This window comes from Canis lupus, chromosome 35, assembly GCF_011100685.1.
Source record: "Canis lupus familiaris isolate Mischka breed German Shepherd chromosome 35, alternate assembly UU_Cfam_GSD_1.0, whole genome shotgun sequence".
NCBI classification, from domain to species: domain Eukaryota; kingdom Metazoa; phylum Chordata; class Mammalia; order Carnivora; family Canidae; genus Canis; species Canis lupus.
Window position 1 is genome coordinate 11,022,639 of NC_049256.1, and position 18,678 is coordinate 11,041,316.

General features: G+C 35.9%; 1 protein-coding gene across 1 annotated transcript in view; it reads right to left on the reverse strand.

The window, feature by feature from the left end:
* The window catches only part of LOC111093987, a 273,737-nt gene that overhangs the window by 189,936 nt on the left and 65,123 nt on the right, over positions 1–18,678 (reverse strand). Inside the window, exon 7 of the mRNA XM_038584493.1 lies at positions 13,833–13,993. Coding sequence (XP_038440421.1) covers positions 13,833–13,993 — 161 coding nt within the window. The remainder of the gene's footprint in view (positions 1–13,832; positions 13,994–18,678) is intronic.

Genomic DNA, 18,678 nt, shown 5'->3' on the forward strand with positions numbered 1-18,678 from the left:
GACCACCAAGCGCTGCTGGAAGTCAGATGGTCCATCAGAAGAGAGGTTTGGACAGCCTGAAGGAAAGATTTATCAATTCTCTTCCCCATTTTGAACTTCTGAAAAGGCAACCCTATGTGTTCACATTCCAAACTGTTACTTAACAGAACACATGGAAGGGTTTAACCCTTGAGCTGCCAAGTTTTTATCTTCATTTTCAATCTTTTCAACAAAGGAATGTGTAAGAGATTACCATTAGAGTCATTTGCTCTGCCTGAGTGCTATTTATTCTATTTGATTCATTTCTGAAAATATTGTTACATCCAAAGGCAAAAAAAAAAAAAGGATGGAGGCTTGTTTCAGGTTAACTTATGTAATTTTGTACAGCTTAAATTAGCTAACCAGAAATTCAGCTGGCTAAAATAGATCTCTTGGTCTCTAAATCAACAGTAGAAAATTGCTTCTTAAAAAATAATTTGAATGGCAGGCTGCTTAAATATATTTTTGTCAATTCTATCAAGCATGATGCGTCACACGTTTTAATGACCCTATGGGAAAGCCATGAAGAATGAAAGAATCCCCAGATACAAAGACTGGAAAGAATAGTCAGGTGTTCCCTCCTACAACAAAATGCTACAGTAACCACCTCAAAGAACAGAATGAAAGAAACTGTGAGGAGTCAAGAGTAAAGGGGCATCTGGGAATTCTAGGTGAAAAATGAGGAGACAATACAGGATCTCAGCTTCAATTTCTTCACCTGAAACCATGGGGATCATCACACTTATCTCCCATGGCTTTGTACAAAAAAACAAATTAGTTCACAAAAATTCCTGCCCCAGTGAATGGCATATTAATCTAATAAATCAGAATGAATCAATCTAACATTTAAAAAAATTTACATGTGGGGGTGCCTGGGTGGTTCAGTCCATTAAGCATCTGACTCTAGATTTCAGCTCATGTCATGCATGATCTCAGGCTTGTGAGATGAACCCTGAGTTAGACTCGACACTCAGCATAGAGTCTGCTTGGCATTCTGAGTCTCCCTCTCCCTCTGCCTCTCCCCACTCCTGTGTAAACTCTTTCTCTCTCTCTCTCTCTCTCTCTTTCAAATAAATAAATAAATAAATCTTTTTTAAAAAATTAACATATGGTAATTGGATAAAAGTGTTTCTTTTTATTTTTTAATTATAAACTATACCAAAATACATAAAAGTAACAATTAATTATATAATGAATTCACTGTATCTCTATTACCTAGATTTACTAATGATTAATTTTTGCCATGTTTGTTACATTTATATATACAGGCATATACATATGTGTATACACTCACACACAAGAAAACTGAAAAATCTTAAAAGTAAATCAAAAACATTTTGACATTTCACTATTAAATATTTCAGTATCCATCTCCCAAAAAGGGTCATTTTCTTTATAACCCTATCATTATGACACATTACAGAACTAGCACTGATTTTTTTTTTATAATAGACTTTTTTTAAGAGCAGTTTTAGGTTTGCAGTAAAAGTGAGCAGAAAACACAGAATGTTCCCACATACGCCTTGCCCCCCACACATTCATTGCCTCCCCCCATCAACATCTCACACCAGAGTGGTCTATTTGTTAAAATCAATGACTCTTTGATGGATTGATCAAAACACTGACTCAACCAATGTTGCCATATCATTATCACACAAAGTCCGTAGTCCACAGTATGATTCCCTCTCTGTGTTTACATTCTATGGATTTTGACAAATTGTAGAGTCACATGTACCTACCACTATAGTATCATATAGAACAGTTTCACTGCCCTAAAAAATTCTCTGTGCTCTGCCTATCGTAGCATCCTTCCCTCCTACCCAACCCCTTATCTTATTATTGCCTCCCCATTTTACCTTTTCCAGAATGTCATACAGCCTTTTGCAGAATCCTTATGCGGTCTTTTCAGAATGGCTTCTTTCACTTAATACTATTCATTTAAAGTTTCTCCCTGTCTTTCCAGGGCTAGATAGCTTATGTATTTCTAGTATTACATAACATCCTGTTGTACAGTTTATCCGTTTACCTATTGAAGGACATTTCGGTTGTTTCCAAGTTTTAGTAATTACGAATAAAGCTGCTATGAACATCTGTATGCAAGCTTTTGCTTTTTTGTGAAAATATGTTTTCAGCTCATTTAGGTAAATATTGAGAAGAGTGGATCATGAGGTTAGAGTTGGATCATACGGTTAGAGTGTATTTTAAAGTGTACCGTTTTGCACTCTACCAGCAGTGAATGAGAGTTCCTTTTGTTCCACAGCCTTCCCAGTGTTTGGTGTTTTCATTGTTTTGAATTTTGGCCATTCCAATAGATGGGCAGGGGCATCTCATTGTTGTTTTAATCTATCTGCATGCCTCTGGTGACTTAGGACATTCAGCAACTCTTAATATGTCTATCATGTCACTCATTTTCTTGTTGAGTTTTAAGAGTTCTTTATATATCATGGATAACAGTTCTTTTTAAGATGTGTCTTTGGAAATATTTTCTCCCAGTCTATGGCTTACCTCTTCATTGTCTTTAGTGTTTTTCACAGACTAGTTTTTAATCAAGTTCAGCTTATAAATTATTTATTTCCTGGATCATGCTTTTGTTGTTGTATCTAAAAAGTTATCACCATTCCTAAAGTCATCATAAGTGTCTCTTATGTTATCTTCTAGAAATTTTGTATTTTACATTTAGGTCTATGATCAATTTTGAGTCAACTTTTGTGAAAGGTGTAACGTTGGTGTCCAAGGTTCTATTTTGTTTTTGGGGGCAGTTGTTTATTTGTTTGTTTTTGGCATGTTGATGCCCAGTTGTTCCAGCACCATTTGTAGAAAACACTGTCTTTTCTCCACCGAATGTTTTACTCCTTTATCAAAATTCGGTTGACTATATCCGTGCCATCTATTTTTTTCTTTTACTATCTTACATTTATCTTTCTTTCATCAATCCCACACTGTCTTGATTACTACAGCAGCTAATTTTTTCATATCTTCTAGTAGCCTGTCTATATCCCAATTTCCTTGATTATTCCAGAAACATCCCTGGAAAAAAATGGTTTTCTGAAATAGTTCATTTGTGAGAAACTTTTAAGAACCTAAAAACAAAAACTGACAATGGATGAATGTCTATAAAGTCCAAAACTTTCCTGAAAATACATCATTTTCTGTGAGACCTAAAGATAGAATAAATCCACTCTACCATGGAAGAAGAGCTCAGTGAAATAATTGTACCACTCCAGAGATAATTATTTTTAAAAGCAACTCAATCTGAATGAAGGGTAATCAAGACTTTGCTATACTAATTTTGCAACTTATTATCAATTAAATTTGAAATGCCACCTCATTGCTTAAAGGTCTTGTCATCTCATGCATGGCTAGTACATTTCAAATTTATATGGAGAGTAGGAATTTATGTTCTTAGCAACATGCTTTTTTTAAATTCATAACATCTCAAGGGTTTCTGCAGGAATAAATGAGTTCCTATACATTAAGACCAACACTTGGCACATAGTAAGTGCTATAGAAGTATTATCTATGATTATAAGAATAAGATCTTTAGTTTAGTGTGTATCAGAATCTTCTAGAGGGTCTGTATTAAATTTATATAATCTAGGGATCCCTGGGTGGTGCAGCGGTTTGGCGCCTGCCTTTGGCCCAGGGCGCGATCCTGGAGACCGGGGATCGAATCCCACATCAGGCTCCCGGTGCATGGAGCCTGCTTTTCCCTCTGCCTATGTCTCTGCCTCTCTCTCTCTCTCTCTCTCTGTGACTATCATAAATTTAAAAAAAAATTTATATAATCTAGGGCTCAAAATCTAGAGATTTTGAGATAGTGGGTATGGTTTTGTTCCCGGAGATGTACATTCTAATTAGCACCTCAGATATCTCGATCAGTATCAGGATATTATTGCATTTTATCTGAAGAAGAAAAGAAATAAGGATAAGAGAGAATTGGTGTGTCATAGCAGCAAAATGGAGAGTTTGAGAAAAGGAAGTCTTCTGCAAAAATAACAAGGAAACCCATGGACCATCTTGTTCTACTATGTATAAAACCGTGATATACTTAGAAAACAGAGCATGGGGACAGACATAAAATACAAACTCATATGTGTGCGTGCTCATGCGCCCAAAAAGGTAATGCCTCTGTTTAGAGACTTTGCCACCCCACGAGCATCCCAAGGCACAAGCCTTTGAAAATTTAAGTAACCATAACAGCACACAGGGGCATTGAAAAAATAATCCTGGAAAAGGTAAATTTTCATCCTTCCCATACACCACACAGGGAGGGGTTTTTTGAGACAAATTTTAAAGAAAATCAGATTTGCCAGCTTTTAAGTGTTATTTCCTATTGTAACTGAGAGGTTACCTTTTGAAAAATAATAATAATGCAGGGTCTATTCTCTTAACCTTCATTCAGATGGTAGTTTTTCAGAATCAATGGATGAAATAGATCAATATTTAATTGCCTAAACATATATAGGTGTGGATATATGTATATGTAATGATTTTCTTCTTTTTTATTAGCAATGAATTTGAATGGTTTCATAGAAAACATACATACACTATTTTTTCATACAAAAGAAATACAGACACAGAGAAGACTCAAGGAAATGGTTCAATATTAAGTGATCTAAATGAGAAGCTGTGGGGGGGGGCTCTCCATTACCAATAGAAGAAATGATTCAAGTAAAGCCTAAATGAAAAATAAGCTTTTAAAAGCTGTATTATTTCTAAGCATTACATAAAGTTTCTCGGCAATCTCTCAGAAGCTGCTCGTTTCTGTTGAGTACTGTTTGTTCTAATTGTCTCTGGCTTATAGATCATATCCCTGATACTGTCACCAGATCATTGAATGACCTTGGGATAGTTGCTTGCAAAACTTGGTTTCTCTGTTTACGAAATGAGGGTAGTAATCCTTGACACCCTCATACTTCACTGAGGTATTTCAAAAATTAATGAGTCATGAGGCTTTGAGCTGCTCTGATCAAAGGCACTGTATATAACTACAAAGAATTGTTATTATTTACCCGTAGACCCTTTTTATTGTGCCACTAATGAGCATTGTGGTCAGCAATAACTTATCAGGGGGGAAAAAGAGATTAAAGTTAAGAAGGTTGTTCCTCTCCATATTCAGATATAATTCTTGTTAATATTAATGGGTGTTATGCAGACATATTGAAAATGGGCTTCCTGTAGTCTAACAGTTCCTCTTGGGAAGTCTTTTGTAAATATACCTACCCAACATCCTGGGTTTAGAGGATTGTGCATTGGGAGTTTTTCTCGTATGTGTGCAATTTCTACAGAGAACTCATGTTTCAACTGACTTGGGTTATAGGATTCTGCATTGAAAGTTCATCGTAAGAAGATTTTCTTATATATTCCTTTTCTCATCTTACCGATCCTTAAGCAATGTCACTGACAAATTTCTCTGTCTCTCTCTCTCTCACACACACACATACTCACTTTTTTTCACCTCACTTTTCTTTGGAAATGAAGTAATCCAAATTTTCGCTTAAAGAGGCTGAGTCAAAAAGTTTGGACTTGCCACAAATTTTCAATCCCATACACATGTGCTTTCTGTTTCTTCTCAAACCATGTTTCACTGAACCATTCTATATTCTAACACATTAAACACTCAGAGTGAGCAACTAAAATAGCAAAAATTTTACATATTCAGCATGTGTTTGAAAAGATTTCAACCTTTCCAAATTGATAGATGGCACAGAACCATGATGGTCCAAATCAGATTTCAAATGGTTGAAGAAAAGTTTCTAAATATTAACAAGAAAGTAGGCAATTTTATTTTACTTTGTCCCTCCTAAAAGTGCATGTCAAAAATCGTTTTCCAGGGATATTTAGAAGCACTTTGGGTCTCTGATAGGCAAGAAGGAGTGCAACTTCTCAGAGGCTCGGCAGTCCACCTATCTCTGAGCAGACTTCTTTCTCAGCCTGAGGCTTCTCTCCCATGCAAAGCTCTATCCTAAAATAAACAAAGCACTCAGCCACTAGAAGCACTTCAGCTGAAACATTTGTGAAACAAGTACATTCTTCAGTACTCAGGGTAAATGAATTTTTCATGAGCTAAGATCTATGCAGAAAAGTTTTCATGAAAATCTAGTATTTTTTCATGAAGAGTTCTACAGAATGAAATATGTTCCAGCAAAATTCATACATTTAAGCTTTAATCTCCAAAGTGACTAGCTAAGATGGGGCCTTGGAGATAATTAGATTTAGATGAAGTGGTGAGAGTAGAACCTTCATGATGGGATTACGGCCCTTTTAAGGAGAGCCAGAGAGTCCTCGCTCTCTCTCTTTTCCCACTATGTGAAGATATAGGGGAAGACAACCACCTACAAACTAGGGAAAGGAATCTCAGTAGAAACCAACCATGCTGGCACCCTGATCTCAGACTTCCAACCTCCAGAAGAGTGAGAAAACAAATGCCTGTTGTTTAAGCTACCCAGTCTGTGGTATTTTGTTATGGCAGCTAGAGTTGAATAATATAAAGAACAGTAGCAAAAGGCTGTAATGATTTGTTTAGTCTTAACATATAAAAATTCTAATTGGATTCATGACCTTATACAGATATGTTAGGTGAATGGTTCAGATGTTTCCGCAAGTATTCTTTTATCCAATATGCTATGTATCAAATGCCCATTCAATAAATATCTAATTAGCAAATATTGAACTCCAGGATGGGTGTTGGGTAGAAAGACACACAAACAAATAGGACAAAGCTCCTACCTTCAAGATGAGCAGAGCATGATAGCGATATGTCACTTACTCCAAGAATACAAGGTAAGAGATGACAAGAGAAGAGCAGGAGATTGGGCTTTCTAAAAAAAATAGTAGTAGAATGTGACTAACTACAGATTGTGGAGAATTTTATTTTTAATGTATATATTTGAGGAATGACGGTCTTTTTTTAAGGTGAAACAGATATATAAGGTACAAATTCAATTCAACGAATTCATAATGCTAGCCAATTCTTTTTAATGCTCTGTATTTTCAAAAGTACAGAATGATTATTTTGTAATTCATTATTTTACCAACTTAATTACAAGGAATGTCACTGAGTATTTAAGCTATTATGAACATGCCTCAACTATTTTTTTTTTGGTTCTACCAAATGCAAGATGAAATAGTGTTATCATTCACTTCATAAAATATATTGGTCCATATCCTACAGAATAATTTAAAAGATGTCAAAAGCACTTAATTGATCTAGAATGTCACTTCTTCCAAAACGCCAGATAAAAGACGAAGATTCTACATTAAAAAGCCATATTCCTTTAATACTGTGAACTGCTACTAACATCATAATGTAATGGATAAGACTGTCTGTTTGAATCCTGGCTCAGTGACTTAGCTACAAACCCTTCCCAAGTGACTTAGCCTCTCTGTGCCTCACGTTGCTCTTCTATAAAATGAAAATAATAATTTGTTCTTAAGGCAATTACGATGTTAAATTATGAAAAATGTTTAAAATAGAATCATTAGGAATGTAATGAAAGTTCACTATTGTATTTTTAAGAGTCTTTTTCTGATTTGGATGCCGTTTCTTTTTCTTATCTAATTGCTCTGGCTAGGACTTCCAGTAGTCTATTGAATAGAAGCAGCAAAAGTGGGCATTCTTGTCTTATTCCTGAAAAGCTTTCAACTTTTCACCATTGAGTATGATGTTAGCTGTGGGCTTGTCATAAATGGTCTTTATTACATTGATGTATAGTTCTTTATACCTAATTTGTTGAAATTTTTATAAGTGAAATAGCTAGACAGAAAAAGACAAATACTGTATGATATCCCTATATGTAAAATCTAAAATAAATAAATAAATAAATAAATAAATAAATAAATAAATAAATGTCAAATTCAAAGAAACAGCATAGAATGGTAGTTGCCAGGGGTGAGGAGTATGAAAAATGGGGAGATGTTGATCAAAGATACAAACTTTCAGCTGTAAGTTGAATAAGTTCTAAAGATATAAGGTACAGCATTGGGTATAGTTAATAATACTAGATTATGTACTTGAAATTTGCTAAGACAGTAGATCTTAAGCATTCTCACCAAAACAAAGTATACCAAATCATCACATTTTACACTTTAAATATATTATAATTTTATTTTTAAATTATACCTCAATAAATCCGTGAGATAAAAGTGACTTTTTTGTTTATGACAAAAGATTTTTAAATATAATTAAGATGATATGTATGAAAAGTACCAAATCCTAACACTCCACATAGTGATGTTAGACTCTATTAGAGAAAATTAGTATCAGAGAACATTTATATGCTAAAGATATCCATGAAAATTTTGTCCTATCAATTATCTCTACAGCACTCACTCATTTATTCATTCATTCAAAATTGAGAGTATACTTTATGTTTTCTCCCAGGCTCTGTAGCTGGTGTTGAAGACTTAAAAAATAAAAATGGACCTTGATGTAAAGAAGCTCATGGAAAAAAGCATAAGTATCTTGACCTATTTATTGAAGTACTTACAGTAAATATTAAATATCATGTATGGGGATTCTTTTCTCTTGAACACAGTGTAGCATTCTCATTCTGTCTTATTTAGCACAAATTTTCATTTGTTGATATATAACTGAGGGCTGAATTTCTGAAGGAAATTTGGTTGTACAAGGAACTTCATAAGAGAATGGGAGGAGTTGGGCAAATAAGAGAGTACAATTATTAAATCATTTGTCAGACTGATGCTGTTTTGCTTTACAAATACACATGATAAAATCGTGTTTTGTGTGGCATTCTCAACATGATGAAATTACAAAAAAGTTATGTAAAAAGTAGCATGCTTTGCTCTCAAACAACAAACAAGAAACCCTTTCATTAATATCTGTGTTTCAGAAATGTTGATTTGTCTCACTAAAGGTGAGAGGATATCTGGCCAAAATGTTAATTAACACCCACGTGAACTTGCCTTGAACTTTGAACAAGCTTGATTGTTGGTGATGGTGGACTCCACATCGATAAAAGATAAAGGGGTATGGCTAGAGATGTCAGGAACCACTTTACTATAATTTTAAATACAGGAGTTTAGAATAGGATCTAGAAGTTTAATAGAATATGAAAATCTACTGAAGATTATTCAGCTCTCCTACTTTGTCTTTTTCTACATATAGTTTTATTAGCACATAAAACCAATACTCCAAATCCTGTCTCCAAATCTCCTTCCTTGACTCAATTCCACACAGAAGTGGGATGGCTTCCTGTTCTGGAACATGTCCTGGTAGGCTCCTGGACTTCCATAGGACTGAATAAGCCATGCCCCATGGCTTACTTGAGTATTAAAAGAAAGGCATTTACCATTCATTTGAAATAAAAAACCTTTGCACTTTAGATTTGCAACCAACAGTATAACCTCAAATTCTCTGATGGTTTAGGATACTGAATTTTCAGTTCTAAGAAATTATGTTAATGGAGATTTTTAAAGAATGATCAATTCGCCAATTCACCCAATCTCTAGATACATAAAATGGTATCCTTGGACCATGTCTATACACCAGAGATAGATGCTTGTAGAATTAGTTGCCTTATTCATTATTAGGTTGCTATTATGTTGTGTGCCCACACATTTTTTTCATGATATAAATTGCTTCAGTGATCCCAGTTGCCTAATTATCAGCTTTAATAGCTCCTACTATTGGAAAGGAGGTAAGAGAAGATGGAGAAAAATTTATGTTTTAATATAAACTAAAATTCTTTCGAATCACAGCAAAAAGAGATAAGATGTAAAATAAATCTCAGTGAAAAGAAGTAACAACTAATAACATTTTTTTGTTTTGCAAATCTCTTCACTTAGAGGTGCTGATAAAATGTGAAGTGACAGCAAGCAAATAATTGATTGTGGCTGCAGTAGATAAAGATTTCCAGAGCAAAAATAACATCACTGAAATGTATTTGTTCATTCTAGATGGTAAACTGCTGCTCCTTCAATGCTAGTCTGCTTTGGCAAGAATGTCTCCATCTGAAACCTTTTGTTTCCTGAACATTCTGGTATGGTCAAAACGTATGCCAGGTAACTAATGAGGACTTGCAAACTAAATACATAAAATGGAGGCTAAGTAAGGAAAAATCTGAGTGCCATCAATTGGAGAGTAAATTTTTCTTATACAGATATAACCATGCATTAAAACTAAAAAAGAATTCCATGAGGTTTTTAATTTATAAAATTGTATTTCTGCTCTCTAGAGCCATGTTTCACATTTGTAATAATATAGCATTTTCCCTGCTTACTTCAGAAAAGGCACTGAATGTGGCAGATGCTCAGAAACTAGGGACCATGACAGTGTCATTATGGTTTCTCTCAGATTAACATGTGGAAAATCACTACTGCTTTTTTCCCCTCTATGAAATAGTATTTGTGCTCTTGTTCTGTTTATCTTTATGGTTTTATTCATTATATCTTAACTTACATTTATATTTAAGGTAATATTTAAGGAGTGATAGATAAGCAACTGTATTGGTTAAGTAATAAAATAGTTTAGCTCCTATAAAAGTCTAGAGATTTTTAAAAATCTACTGTATCTCGGAATATTTTCTTTACTGACCACAGAGTAGAATGTGCTTTGGCTTACAGAAAATATACTGGTTAATCTGTTAAAGTGTCTTATGAAATCCATCTTTTACTTACAGAGATTTTTTTAAAGATTTTATTTATTTATTTGAGAGAAAGTGAACAAGAGAGAGAGCACAAGCAGAGGTAGCACCAGGCAGAGGGAGAGGGAGAAGCAGGCTCCCCAGTGAACAGGGAACCTGATGCAGAGGTCAATCCCAGGACCCTGGGATCATGACCTGAGCCAAAGACAGATACTTAACTGACTGAGCCATCCAGGCGCCCACATAAACCAATTCTTAAAACCTCCTGAAAGCATAGCTTCCTAATTGAATAAACAAAATATATGAATTATTATTAAAATCGAGAGGAAACCCTAGTTACCTCCAACTGATTAAGAACAGGTACATCATATACAATAAATATTAGGAAATGTCCAGGAAAACACCTCCCTCTTACAGCTAAAAAAATAAAATTATTTTATTTTTAATTCAATATTTATTTGAAAAATAGTGTGTTACTGTTTCCCTGGATTCCTTCTGTGATTAAATTTGTTAACACTATGCACTTAATTGCTTAGTTTTACTTCTTACTGGATAACTCTCAGACCCAACTCATCCGATGTCTTTCCTACATGTCTACAAGATATATAAAGTCAGTGCAAATATTTCTAAAGAGTTCTATATACTTAGGTAACTAAATTGCCCAGTGGTAACAATTAAAGTAATATGTCATCATTTGCATGACCCTTGAAACGGGACCTCTCAAATGACTCCAAGATTCAATTGACTCTCAAATGCATGCTCCCTGCAATCCACCACTGCTCTTTTGGTTTCATAGTATTCAGTCTTACTGTTTTCCTCCAAAGCATACAACTGTCAGGATCTCTGTCAGGATCTCCCACTTTCCCATAGTAATCCCTGTACCAGACAATTCTCAGCCAGTCCTCTTGATATTTTAGTACAGGTCCTTTGAATCTCTTTATGCAATCTAGAGTCTCTTGTCACCCCCACATCTCCCACCACAACAAAGCCATGTAATATTAAGATGAAAAGCAATCCCACTCAGTCCCTATATAAATTAATAGGTATAGATAAACAGTTTGAGGAAGGACTCACCCAACAGCACTCACCTCCGCTGGGACCTTCTCCTATCTCCATTTAAACACCTTGACTTTTATAAGTGTCAGTTCACCTTTACAATAGCAACAAAAAGTAAGATAGGTGAAGCACTGGGGGGTGGGGGGCTCAGCCAGTTAAGTGTACAACTCCCAATTTTGGCTCAAGTCATGAGAATAAGGCCTGCATCTGGCTCCATGCTCAGCACTGAGTCTGCTTGAGATTCTCTCTCCCTCTCTTTCTACCCTTCTCCCAACTACTCTCACTCTCCCCACCCCCCCAAAAGAAATTAATTAAATCTTTAAAAAAATAAGCATAGCTCTCAACAAATATGTAAGATGGACCATAAGAAAAGAGAAACATTGGGATGCCTGGGTGGCTCAGCGGTTGGGCACCTCCCTTCAGCTCAGGTCTTGATCCTGGTATCTGGGATCAAGTCCCCCATTGGGCTTCCTGTGAGGAGCCTGCTTCTTCCTCTGCCTATGTCTCTGCCTCCCTCTCTCTCTCTCTCTCTTTGTGTCTCTCATGAATAAATAAATCTTTAAAAAAAAAAAGAGAGAGAGAAACATTAACTGCCCGGCACTTGGACACATTTTATTAGTCTTCATCACAACCATAAAGGGCGTAAATTATTTCATCCTACTCTACACAGAGATTCAAATAAATTCATATATATACCAGAACCAAGGATGAAAGCTATGAGCTCTAACATCAAATCTGAAGGATTTTCCTGCAACAAATGTTCAGGAAACTTCCTAACATGGTGAAGACGAGAACACGGAGAGTGTTGACCTGGGGAGGGGACTACCATTTTTTTCTCTCCATGTGCCCATGCCATTTAAGGAGCAACTTCTTTGTGCTGAATGCTTTATGAATGGTTCATCTCTTCCAACTAACGATGCACTGAAGTATGTATCACTCCCCTGGTGATATTTTTTCCTCTTTAGCCTGAATCAGCTTACATTTCACAAACAACAATAAAAGCAACAACAACAGCAACCACACACACACACACACACACACACACACACACCCCTTGAGCTAGCCATGTGGAATTCCTGTGTTTTTAGGTGGGATACATAAGGTGGGTGACTACAGAGAAAAAACACTTCTCTCTTTGGTGGCTCTGAGCACATAATGCTACATTATAGGTAAATAGAAATGCATATAGAAAACAGAAAAGGTATGTATACAATGGAATATTCCTCAGCCATTAGAAACGACAAATACCCACCATTTCCTTTGACGTGGATGGAACAGGAGTGATGCTGAGTGAAGTAAGTCAATCGGAGAAGGACAAACATTATATGGTCTCATTCATTTGGGGAATATAAAAAATAGTGAAAGGGAATAAAGGGGAAAGGAGAAAAAATGAGTGGGAAATATCAGAAAGGGAGACAGAACATAAAGACTCCTAACTCTAGGAAACGAACTAGGGGTGGTGGAAGGGGAGGTGGGTGGGGGGTGGGTGACTACGTGATGGGCACTGAGGGGGACACTTGACGGGATGAGCACTGGGTGTTATTCTATATGTTGGCAAATAACACCAATAAAAAATAAATTTATTAAAAAAAAAGGAAGAACTGGTTTGAGAGTAAAAAAAAAAAAGAAAAGAAAAAAAGAAAAGGTGTCACTGGAGTCCATGCATCCATAGGTTAAAGGCACCTTTGTGTGGCATAAATCACAACAGTTAAAATGTACTACAGGTTAAGCTTCCTAAATGGCGACTTCACAATTACCAGAGTGTTCACACGGGAACACAGTGCATATGCAAACAAGCCCAGGTTGTTTCTTAATTTTATCCAAGTACCTTTATGCTGCTTTGGGGTTTTATTATAGATACCTCATAATATGCTACAAATTAGCACTCTCAACTTGAAGTAAAACCAGAGGAAGTAAAACAAAATTATGTGAGGGCTGGGATTGATATTGATAAGTAGCAGGAGTTCTGCTTGCTAAAATGTATATGAAACAGAAAGGAAAAGATTTGGGTGGATCATAAATCATGTGTTCTAGACAGGGGCGTGTTGGTGAGTAAAATCAGTGGATAATATGATGCGTAGGACTGACATTTCAACTTGTCATTTTAAAAAGAGACATCATCTTACATTTCTAGATATATATTTGAATACTGACCTGTTCCGAGGAAGAATTTCCAAGCAGAATTCCTCTTCTCTGAACATATCTTTCAGACGCCTCGCTGTAGGCAGGGGTGGCTTTGCTGCCCTCTTTATGGGGTTCAGGTCTCTTTCTGGAACCCACTGCCTCTTCAGAATCCATCTCCTTGAAGCTCTCATCTATTTATCCCAAAAAGACCAAACAAAATGTGACTTGCTCTTTGTCACTTTGACATTAGCTTAACACACAGTAACCTAACCACTTTTTTTTCTAATAGGGGATAAAGCTTGGTTTTCCATAATCTACAGTTTAGCGGATTATTTTCTATTTAACGTACTAGGAAATTGCTAAAGCCCAGAACAAGTTTTAGGATTAAAACACCAGCCCAACACCAACAACTTTTATTCTTCCTGCCATGTTCACAAAGCAAGTAAAGTACAGGCTCTGCATTAAGGCCTTTTTCCCACTTATCAAATACATCCCAAAGTGTAGATACTCTGGTTTCTGTACGTTAATATTACATGCTGTTTATGTCAACATCTTACCATTTGCTCACCATTTTTTTCTGAAACCAACTTGGGAGATGAATAGGTGTAGGAGAAGCCAGAGCACTCGGGTTCATTTTCAAGTTAGGATCTCTGAGAACAGTTCCTTAGCTTTGCAAACACAGAGAGACTTTATTTGGGCTGCCTTGTTGTTTGCATAGAGATGCCTGCATTTATTTAAACGGTATGTGTGTACTTTCTTTCTCTCTCTATCACCCGAAAACAGTATCACCTACAAAATGCATCTATTCATTGAGCTAGATATACACCGTAAATATAAAATACTCCTCTCTCTTCCAGACTTGGAAAAAAAACGCTGGAAGATAAAATATGGACTTTTCCATGCCTCCGAAGTTAGAATTTTAACAAAAACCTGGACACTTTTAACCAAAGGAAGAGAGCTTGGTTTTCCAGAAGGACAGGAGGTGAAGGTACTGGGAAAGATCACCAGGCTGCAGTGTCCAGAGGACCGCTGGCCTTCCTTCTTTGTTCACTGGTTCACCATATTACCTTGCATAAGTTTTTAAACTTTCTAAGTCTCAGTAGATCTCCGTGTACAATATAGCTGGTAAAGTGCCTGATTATTCATTCTTCAAATGCCATAAGACTTTGAAAGCTCACAAATGATTTCGTAAACCTATCAGGTGCCACCTGTAAATGTGTACCTGGATGGTTTCCAGGATCCAAGCTGCAAAGACATGTCAGAACGGAAGGGACATAATAGGTATAAAAATGCATTGCTCAATGCCTAGCACACACAGAAAAGATATTCAATATGTGTTTTCTGACTCACAGATTAGAATAAAAATATGGAGATCTCACTATCTTAAACCTAACCATCTGTGATACCTCAATTTTATGTGTCTGCATGGCTAGGCTGTTGTACCTAGTTATTTGTTCAAACACCAGTCTAGATGTTGCCATCAAAGGTAATTCTTAGATGTGACTAACATTTATATCAGTAGACTTTGAGCAAAGTAGATCCCCCTCTATGATGTCAGTGGGCTTCATCCAGCCATTTGAAAGCTTTAAGAGTAAAGAGTAGGGTTTCTCCCCAGAAGAGAAAAAATGGAGTCTCAAGACTGCAACATTATTTCATATTGAGTCTCCAGTCTGCTGCCCTGTGGAATTGTGACTCAAGACTTCAACTCTTGCCTGAATTTTATATCAACTCTTACCTGAATCTCCACCCTACCACTATGTCCTAAGGATTTCAGACTTGCCAGCCCCCATAAATCTCTCTCTCTTTTTATTGGTTCTATTGGATTCTGCTTCTCTTGGGGAAACCTAATTCTTCATTCAAGTGAGGATCCCTCAAAATGAGGGATCAAGTTGTCCTGAAAAATGAGTCTGCTGGGTTTATAAAGACAAAAAATAAATAAAAAGTTATAAAAATTCATAATAAAAAATAAATAGATAAATAAAAAAAGCTAAGAGGAGATGTATCTAGGCAAGACTAAACTTTTTCAGGGATACTATTCTGTAAATAAGAATGAAGAAGGCAGCCTAACTTTCAGGATTGTTAAGAGGTTTACGTAAGTTCATATTTACCCTATTTAGAATTGAACAGTGCCTAGCACAGTGCCAGGCACCTAGTCAGCACTCAGGAAATGTTAGCTGGTGTGAATCTTTTCATCATCATCAATTATCTTCATTATTCTCTTTATGTGATTATTGTGTCTGCCTATGTAATAACGAATAATTTAATTCCTATAACTACTCCATTGTGGCAGGGGCCTTACGTCCTTTTGGCAAAAATGGCAAAGAAAGGTTAAGAAGTTGGCCTAATGTGACACAGTTACAAATGATGAAAAGTATAATTCAATAGAAAAAAAAAAACTAAAACATAGAGGACAGAATCATAATCCCAGTCTCCTCACAAGTATTTTATGGAATTATTTAAATAAGAAATAGAAAATGATCATTTGAGAAGAACTAAGCACACACTGAGGGGAGAAATAACCTTAATAGAATGATTCCCCATGAATTTAAATACATGTGGGTGCAACAGTTTATGCTTAATGCTTTGATAAAATCCCCAGTGTGTTCTGGCATGAATTTATATGTGTTAACCTAAGAATTTAGATTTTAGTTTTTAAGGGATTACCTTTAAATTCCCAGATTAATACACATGAGACTTACTTTAAGAGCCTAACATTCACAAGTATGAATTCCCATGCTAAGATTGAAAACAGTATACTGCCTGTCTTCTATCATCCAAAGCATTTATTTAAAAGCTAAAACACACTCTTTAAAAAATGCGGCATAAAAAAAAAAGGCGGCATATAGCACCATATCAGAGAATCCAAATATGTCATATCCTACTGTAAAATCCTGCAATAGCAAGTAAATAATTTTTGCTATCTAGGGTTATAAGTTCTATCCAATTCTAGAAAATTCGGCCATAAATACCTTCCCCCCAACTTTAGTTATATTTAAGTATTTGCAACCTTCAAAATCAGGTAGGTCATCAGTGAATGGTTATATTTAAAAAACACAGATCAGCATTTGAAGGAAAACATCTTAACAAATTTATAATTAATTAACATTAATATAAAAGATTGAAAAAAATTATTCTCTTATCATGGGCTTCTCCGTGTTCACTCTTGTCAAACAGCCTCAGTAATCCATTAGAGAAAATTCTATTATCAACTTGTAACGGTGCTAAAAGAACATATTTATGATAACTTTCACATCAGTTAATTTATAAATATGCAAATTGAATTACAAACTAATTTTTAATCATCATGGCTCTTTAGTTATTTTATAGGTCATAGGCACAAATTCTATTCAATATGCTATCTTGCTCTGACAGTAAAAAAAAAAAAGCCTTTTATAAATCAATGATAACTGGAACAATGCCTTTTAGATGTATATTGCAAGGTATTCATAATAGGATACTTCTTCTCCAATAAAAATGATCTAATATTCAATAGATTGTGACATGCACTATACAAAAATCATTTCAGAACAAGCCATTATGGTTTGTCAAATCATACAACAGAAGATACGAGCAACATGAATGAGTGTTTTCCACTAACTGTCCTCTGTATATCCTATTTCTTACTGCATATATGTAAGAAACAGCTAACTTAGGTGGCATTAGGTGGTCTTACATTCCTGTATATATGCTACTGCAATATAACAGCAAATACATGCGCTATTTAGTTCTTTTGTGAATTTAAAGTAACAAGGTCATGTCATTAAAAAAGCAAAACCAGCCAACCAACCAACCAAATAAAAAAATATGTGATCATAAAAACATGGTTCTGGAAGAGTTTAAAGAGTCATCTAGGTAGATCTGCCACTGGATGGAAAGGAACATAAATTATGCAAATTTGAATGACCACCCTAGTATTAGAATTAGAATATACATATATCAAACATGATCCCCTTCCTCTGGAAGGCAAGTGAACTAGCTAAACTGTGGTTGTACTCTTACAATGGTAGTTTTTAATATAGCCCAAGTGTTTCTACTACTTCTCACTTCTCACTACTTCTCACCGTGGGTGAGCCAACTCTGAAGACGGTTGCTAATTCTGCAACTCATATCTGAAACTCCACCAGCAAGTGTTCTAGAAGAGCCTTGAGGGATCTTCGCTGTCCAAGAGAGAAGCTCCCGAGAATTCTAGGTCTCCCCTTACCATCCATTCCTATGATCTCTTTAACATCAGCGTTGGAAAGAAATTCAATGTAGCCTGTGCTCAGGGACTTGGGATGACTATTCAGGAAAGCCTAGGCTGCTGGAGCCAGATAGAATGTCTTAAAGTGTAACATAAAAAGGGCTTTGAAGTTAGCTTCTGCTCACTGAACCCTGAAGGTGACTTTCTCAAGTATCAGTTGACCTACAAATGTTCTTTTACTGCCAAGAGCCCGCACAAACCTCCTATGACCCCAACATTTGGGGAAAAGGGAGAGGGGCCATTCCTGGAAGACATTTTGCAGTTTGTGCATTGTATTCCAACATTGCCTGGAACTTGATAGCTCTTCGAGAGAACAGCTACAAGACTTATAAAGCTGATACATGGCTCATAAAAGAATCTTACTTGGAGGTTAACAATGAGCAATAGCAGATGCATAGACAGGAGAGATCTCTGCAGATGTAACAAAAGCCTTACTATAAGGACTAGGTAATCCTGACAGACCAGTGAGGGTCACAGAAAAAAATAAATGAACATACATTTTGCATGCCAAAACAAACAGATAGACAAAGGGTAAATGGGATTGATACAGAGACACCATCTTCAGAGAGAGGCAACCTACATCCAAATGCCAGCTCTACTACTTACTATCTCTGTAATCTTGGGGAAGCTTCTTAG